The 7,814-nt window shown below is 46.0% G+C and overlaps 1 protein-coding gene across 4 annotated transcripts in view; it reads left to right on the plus strand.

Moving 5' to 3' along the window:
* Positions 1-312: 312 nt before the first annotated feature.
* The window catches only part of spns2 (spinster homolog 2 (Drosophila)), an 81,445-nt gene continuing 73,943 nt past the window's right edge, over positions 313-7,814 (plus strand). For 2 of the 4 annotated variants that reach the window (XM_042091808.1, XM_042091810.1), the window contains exons 1-2: positions 315-737; positions 923-1,196. In XM_042091808.1, the coding sequence (XP_041947742.1) occupies positions 591-737; positions 923-1,196 (421 nt within the window). In that variant the 5' untranslated portion in view covers positions 315-590. Of the gene's footprint in view, positions 788-922; positions 1,197-7,814 lie in introns of all 4 variants that reach the window. The other 2 variants (XM_042091807.1, XM_042091811.1) reach the window with 2 other exon arrangements.

Raw genomic sequence — 7,814 nt, forward strand, 5'->3', positions numbered from 1 at the left:
TAACACGTTGTATCCCAGTCTTAAGGGGAGAATGCAACAGGTTGCATTAGCCTACAATAGAAGACATTTATTGTTCATGATTGATTGGCAAGCCGACTTGGAAGTCATGTCTCCTGTTCACTGCAACACACATCAACCATAGGCTACTGCTTTGCGACCTGTGATGAGAACGTAGATAGTCTGGTAAAAAAAAACTTGATCAATAGCCTGGCTCAACCTGTGCGCAACGATGATCACTATGACTGCGAACATTTCAGTCGATTGTGACGAGGGAAAATTCTACTTCAGATACAGACATACTAATCAGTTAGTATATACAAATAGGCTACTAATGAATACAAATGTTGATTCGAAATAAAACCATGGGATCCGTACAATGTATTCGCATAACTGGTTTCATGGACAATTGGCATCTTTGTGTTAAAAGTTCTGCACGGTCTTTCATTTTTAACGATTTACCAAAAAATTTCTGAGCTGTGGGTCTGCCTAGCGTCACAACCGGTTCAGTCTGCAAAAAATACACAACCTATAGACAATGGTCCAGCAGCAAAGACGACGAGGGACGGGTGTCACCGCCAACATTTTTTGACATGCACTCAGCTCGCTCCAAGATCCAGGTTGCAATTCCCCGCATTCCCTTGTCCGCACATCAGGTGCCACCTTCTTCATTCGCTCTGGGGCATAGGAGAGAGGCGGAGTGTCTACTGGCGGCCACACCTCCTACTCTCCACAGCGCAGTAAGGGAAAAACGCCTTGAGGAGCTGCTGAGTCCGTCACTATATTGCTGGTAAAATATGAGCCAGGACAGGAGATTCACTCACCAACAATTAAGAAATCAGAATAGCGATTAGCATTTGACTGTACTGTTCTGCTACTGGGATTTTCCTGCCACTGCCGTCTGTTCACTTGTTTTTATTGGTAGTGTGGACATTTCTCGTTTGCGCTGGATCTCTCGTGTCAGAAGATGTGTGTGGAGAGCGATGGATGCGAGATAGAGGGCTGCGGCAGTTCGGATGAGGTGCACACACTCTCTGGTAGTATGAGCCCGGCTCTGAAGACGAACCCGGACCTTCATCCGTGCAAGCCTGGGCAGAAATTCAGAGCAGCGTTGCTCAAATGCCGCTCACCAACTGCTGCCGCTGGGATACTCAGTTTTGGAAACGTGCTCAACTACATGGACAGATACACAGTTCAAGGTAAGTCCCTCTTTGTGTTAAACGACACCTGACATCAATGCTTTATCAAAGCACATTGGTGAGCACCAGCCTATATCGTAGTTTAATACAAGAGATGTTTGTGTTTCACCATTAAAAATCATCAGCGTTATTGTAAACGACAGTGAAATGACAATGATTTGGTCCCTCTCATCATGTTCGTGTTCAGTTGATGCCAACAAAGCCACTCTTTGTCAAGCCTCTGTTAAAATGTCACTGCCTCCTTGGCCACTACATTCCCCTGATCTAAAGAAGTAACCTCGTTGACATTTCCAAAAATGTATGTGTTACCACAAAGGTTACTGAATGTATCTGTGCGTAATTGTGGATCAATAAATTGACCGAATTGTTCTTTGAGCCAACTCCTTGGTGTCTGTCACACACACGTTTTTGACACAACAGTGATTCGAACAGAAACAAAATTCCAAAGAAAACTTTACATTTGACACATAATTAATTAACTCCACAGTCTCAAGGATAAAATGATAAGCCCAAGGCGTTGACAGCGACCATGAAAGACAAAGGGAAATGTGTTACTTATTTAAATTAGCTGTTGAACAGCTTATGTGTCTCATACTTTTCTCATTATTTGGCATATGCTTCGTGTGGCGTACTGTAGCTGTTTAATAGACCAGATATGCATAGCCTATGTCATGTGTGTGTCCACAGCATGCAGTAGCTTTAAAAAAAAAAAGTCAGTTAATTATTATATTTTAATGTCAGAAGAGGAATGGCGCGAGACAAAGAATTTACTGGAGCAGCAGTGGCATTCTCAGCACACTCGTTAGGATATTGCACCTGTAAATAATATAATGCAGGGAATCAGAGAAGCTTTCCGTGTAGGGCCCCTCGAAAGGCCTGCCTCGGTAGGCTACTTCGATGGGTGCCCACGTTTCCATAGAAACTAGACCATGGTTAACCAATTAGTTTTCATCCTATGTCTAAAAACTTTTCTTCAACGAAATCCTGGAGTGTTAGAATTAGGCATCGTAGACTCCTTGCCTCGGAATCCTTAAATGCCAGTGCCAATATTTAAATATATGCCAAGCGAAAACCGAAGCGTCTTTCACCATTCGGGAGCTGCCGGAGGCTAACTGTCATCACGTCATAGACACGGTAGCATGTGGACATGGCTTAAAGTCTTTTACAATTTTTCTTGTAAAAAGTCTGGTGCATTCGTCTTTTGAGCCACTGTGACCTATTTGGAAATTTAAATTCCAAACATGCATTTGGTGGCATTCTTGGAGACACATAAATTATACCTAAACTATCCATTAAGTACGACGAGAAACATTTGCTTTTATTCTTAAATCCTCGACCATTATAAAAACACTATTTATAGGCCTAGCTATTATATTCCCGTAGCTCTTAACAGGAGCTTCACATGGCATTGCACGCTGGCTTGACAACTATCGTAGTTTACAGTGGTTGCGCGTTGTGCTACCAAATCAAGTAGCCTACAATATGTAAACATAGCTTTACACGAGTACCACACACAGGCTAATAGTTTGCCTATCACCGATAAACATAATTTATACCTTTGGTCTTTGAATAAGGCGTTCTTCCTTCATGCACCAGGATAGAAACTTGCGCACAGGGCATTGCCTGGTAGACAGCAGCGAAACAGTTAAATGTTGTGCCGCAGCAGCACGCTGTGTGTGTAGGCTACTGTATAGTAGTAGCTGCAAGACAGATTTTCTAAATGCTATAGGGGCTGCCGTCGCAATAGTTGCAATCATGTTGGCCAAGCAAAGTGTTCTCATGTTGGCCAAGCTCAGTGTTCACCGAAGATACTTGCGTTTTTACTTTACTTTACTGATTATTTCAGAATGAACTAAACGCGTAAATTGATGCAGATTGTAATTAAACAATTCAGTGCCCCCACGGAGCGCGATTGTGTTATAGTTTACTAGAACCAACCTACCCCACTTAGCCTGTAGTGTGAACAGCGATGTGAGCATAGTCGGAACAACCTCATTATTAGAAACGAGCGATAACGGGTGTCTAATATCACTTTTCCAACTAGAACATGTCTTGAAATGACTTAAGGAACTCACTAGTAAGCAAGGCTCAGGGTTCAGTTCAACATTACATAACCGATGAGCTTGTCAGTCTTTGTGTTCCGAGACCGTGGCGAGATTGCGCTGAAATACCTTATCTGCTGTCATAGCATCTAGTATCTCAAAGCACAATCAAGTTACAGTGCAGGCTGTTGACAAAACATTGATCACTGGGCGTAATGGGATGATTAAATGCTGTAAGATGTGCTGATGACACCTCTGTTATCGCCTACTGTGTTGCATGTTGACTGTTTTCTGGTAGCTTTGTCTGCTCTCACACACTCGCTGTAATGTCAGATTTCTAATGTGCATCCTAATCCTTACTTCTGAGCGCCGCTACCGTGCGCCTGAGCACACGGCGTAGATGGAGGGAGAGGGAGAGTGGGAAGGAGTTAGACTGGGTGGGAGAGATTGCCGCAGCAGCGGCTGTAGTAGTAGAAGCAGCAAGCAGCGGCAGCGGTAGTGGTGTCTGCTGTGTGTCGTCTCTGTACAGTAGCCGTTCTCCCACGGGGCGAGCTACTGCTGCAGTAACGTTAGCGTTGAGAAGCAGAAGAGGTGCGCAGTGGGACAGGGACCCTCTCCAGTTCCTCCTAGTGGGGATGCTGATGTATTATGCATGGTCTTTCTGTGTGCGGCAGCAGCCCCCCAGTGGGAGCAGAGGGGCTACAGGGTGAGAGAGAGAGAGAGGGCTGACGTAGTGTACCCTGCAGAGCCCTGTACAGCCACTAAATATATGTATTGGGTCTGGGAGAGAGAGAGAGAGAGAGAGAGAGAGAGAGAGAGAGAGAAGGGGTGGATGAAAGAAGGTGGGAATGAAAAGGAGTGCAGCCAGAGAGAGGTTGAGTGACGGGAGGGGGTAGATTATAGAATAAGAAGAGGCGATGATACAAGGCACCAGAACTCCCCATCACATGCCACTTGAGGTCCAAACTGGCTGTCATTGGCCGCGGGGTAATTAGGCCCAAGCGGTCACCTCTTCTGAGCATGCAGGAGGACAGGGTCATGGGGGGAGGAGGCGATTATAAACCCAGGGGTCACTCCTAGTTGCTTTGCCCTATGATGAGCTCAGTAGTGGCCTTTGTTGACAAGAGCACAATGGGAAGATTACTCCTGGAGGTCTCCAGCCTCTCCTTATCACATGGGTGTGCACTGTCCACACAAGCTCGCACACACTTGTAGTGCACAGACAGTATACATTGTTTGTGATTTCTATGCAGACACACACTGAGAGCTTTATGAGGCTTTGATCTTTCAATGAGTTTGTTATTGAATTAAGGTGACTTGTTGCCAAAAAAAAGAAATTGTTGCTGGCAAGTGGCAGATGTAGCAGTGAGGGGGGACAGGATTTGATTTTGGCTGTTGAACTGAGTCATGTCATTTATGGGGCAACACAGTGCTTTTTATTTGCCGTTTCCCTTAGAATGTGGTCACATTAACAAGCTGCAACAGCTCTGGAAAAAATCTATTAAAATGTGTCACACTGTAGCATGTTCTTTCATTTACTTATTTATTTATTTATTTATTATTTATTTGAGCGAGATCTCGACAAATCCTATGAACTGCTTCAAAAATGTCCTGTCTTTAAAGCACAGGCTCGCAAACGGGTCTCACAGAGCCAAGCCTGCATGAAAAGTAAATGTGGTGCAAAATGCCTGTATACGTCTTCCATGTCTATTTCCCTTGAGCCAGATCCCCTGTAATTTGGGTTGGTGTTTAATTGATATCCATATTGGGGAGAGAGTGCAGTAAGGTTCTAATTTGGCCTCTGTCCTCCTCAGCAAACAGCCACGGAGGGGAAAGCTGTTTTTAGGCAGACAGCGGAGGTAGCCAAGAGTGTAGACACTCAGAGTGTGTGTGTGTGTGTGCATGTGTGTGTGTGTGTGTGTTGGTATGTCAGTCTGTCTCTGTCTTTGTGTCTGTATGTGAGTATGAGTGTGTCTGTGTGTGCTCTTGTGTGGGCGTGTGTATGAGAGAGAGGGAGTTTGTTGGTTTTATGCCTCTGAATGTGGTGTGTGTGTGTGGATGTGTGTGTGTGTGTGTGTGTGTGTGTGTGCTTGCCTGTATGTGAGTATTTGTGTGTGTGTGTGTATGCATGTGTGTCTTTGTTTGTGTGTGTGTGCATTTGTTTTTGTGTGTGAGTGTGTGAGTGAGTTACTCAGTCTGTGTGTGTTTGTGTGTGTGTGTGTGTGTATGTGTGTGTGTGTGTGTGTGTGTGTGTGTGTGTATGTGTATGTGTGTGTGTGTGTGTGTGTGTGTGTGTGTGTGTGTGTGTGTATGTGTGTGTGTGTGTGTGTGTGTGTATGTGTGTGTGTGTGTGTGTGTGCGAGTGAGTGACTCAGTCTGTGTGTGTGTGTGTGTGTGTGTGTGTGTGTGTGTGTGTGTGTGTGTGGTAGCAGAGCGAGGGGGAGAATGCCAGACTGAGACCCCGCGGTGCTGGGAGCCGGGCGACTGGGGAGACGGGCTCAGCTGTTCAGCCTCGCTCTAAGGTCGTCTGGGCCCTTGCAGCCGTAACTCACTCAGCCAACACACACACACACACACACACACACACACACACACGAAACACACAAGGGCATGCTTTCCAGGGCTTCAGGCCAGCCTATGCATAGTTGACAAAGAATTCATAAAAAATAACATTGATATGTATGAAATACTGTGTATGTGTGTGTGTGTGTGTGTGTGTGTGTGTGTGTGTGTGTGTGTGTGTGCGCATACACCTTTGTTTCTTTCTCTCTCTCTCTCTCTCCATCTTTTCTTCACCTCTTTAAGAGGGTGAGCTGCGATGGTTTGGTGAAGAGGCTGAACAGGTGTGTGGGGTTTGATTGACAGGGCTGACCTGCCCCCTGCTTGACACTGCCCAGCTGATTGCTTTTAGCAGCCCTGTCAGGAGTCAGTGCTCTGGGGACCTTGGGCTACGACGACGGGGCCTGCGGACCCGTATAAGTGTCGATACGGCCGAGGGGGTCGCAGACCTTTGCGATTTATTAAATTGGCGGACAATTTAATGCCGGGCTGAGCTATGGTGCTTGTCGCTGTCTGCCTTCCCCTTACGCAGACAGGCCGGAGGAGGAAACAGCTTATCATAAAGACTGGATTATGTGTTTTAGGAGAGTTCCAGAGGGAGGTGCAGACGAGAGGCACTTAGACTTATTTGATGTTTGTCGCCCCGCCCCACGTTAGCCACTCACTCCTCCCCTCCTCTCCTCACCTCTCCTCCCCACCCAACCACCCAGGCCCTTCCCCAAAGGAGAGGGACCAGTTCTGCGGATCCCCAATATCTCCTAATCTGGATTAGAAACAAGTGTGAGAGAGCAATAGATTAGTGCCTCTCCTCAGGGCATCTGTGGCTTTGGGGCTATTTGTCCTAGTCAAGCACTTAATTAGGCAGGGAATAATGGAGAAATAATCCAACAGCCCCAAGGAACCCAGGAGAGAGAGAGAGAGAGAGAGAGAGAGAGAGAGAGCGTGCAACATGGCCTTTGGGCTAAATGTGTGTGCTAGTTTGCCAGCAGGTGTGCCGAGCTGTGCCGACCGGCTCGGCTTGTCTCGCCCAGGCTACGGTGGCCCCAGTGGAGTGAGCACCTATTTTCTCCTTTACAAAGAGGATTCTCTGGATGTGTGAGGAGGGTTTTTCTGTGTGGGTGTTTAAGAGAGAATAGGAGGTGCTGGTGTAAAATAGCACAGGTTATCATGCGTCAGAGCTGCAAAATGTTAATAGGATGTAGGCTAACTGTGTGGGTGTGTTCATATGTGTGTGTGTGTGTGTGTGTGTGTGTGTGTGTGTGTGTTCACGCACACACTCTGACACCTTTCTTTGCTTTTAACACATTTCTCTGGCTGACAACACTTTTGTCAGTGTAGAAACACATACCGAAGGGATCGGCCACCCGTAATAAGCTCGCTACAAATTGGCAGCCTGTTAGCCAATTAAACTTTGAGGTTTGCCTCAGTCACTTCAGGGGTTGGCTGCCATGACACCACCCCCCCCCCCCCCCCCCCCCCCCCTAGCCTTTCTCTCCCCTCTCTTTATTACATTCATATGAAAGGCCTCCCCCCAAACAACAACGAAAAAGCCAGTTTAAGGGATGGAAAGAGCTCCAATAATTGAGTTTATGGGCTCCTCTCCTCCCTCCCCCCAGTGCTGGTCTCAGCGAGGCCTAAATCATCCCCATTTGCCAGAGAGCAGTTCTCAGGGCTCGGTTCCTCCATTGTGTTGATTTCAAAAGCAGCCCTTCATACTACATTTGGTTTAGTCCTGACAGGCTGCATTTGTGTGATATACTGCATAAAGTTTAAATTTAAATGCTGTTGTTGTAAGTGCTCTTTTCATGGTCAAAGGGGTTAATGGCTTTAAAATGTACGTCCACCATATATACTGCTTCCTACATGCTGTTCTTATCAAATGTATAAATTTATAAAGCCATGTCTAAAAGAAAAGTGCAAGAGCGTGGAAAAAAAGTTCTCAATGACAGTTAAAGTTTATATTCCTCATAACAATACTTTATGCTGTGCATTAAATTTTGATACATGCCTAGTATCT

This window comes from Alosa sapidissima, chromosome 5 (assembly GCF_018492685.1).
Source record: "Alosa sapidissima isolate fAloSap1 chromosome 5, fAloSap1.pri, whole genome shotgun sequence".
In the NCBI taxonomy this organism is placed as follows: Eukaryota; Metazoa; Chordata; class Actinopteri; order Clupeiformes; family Clupeidae; genus Alosa; species Alosa sapidissima.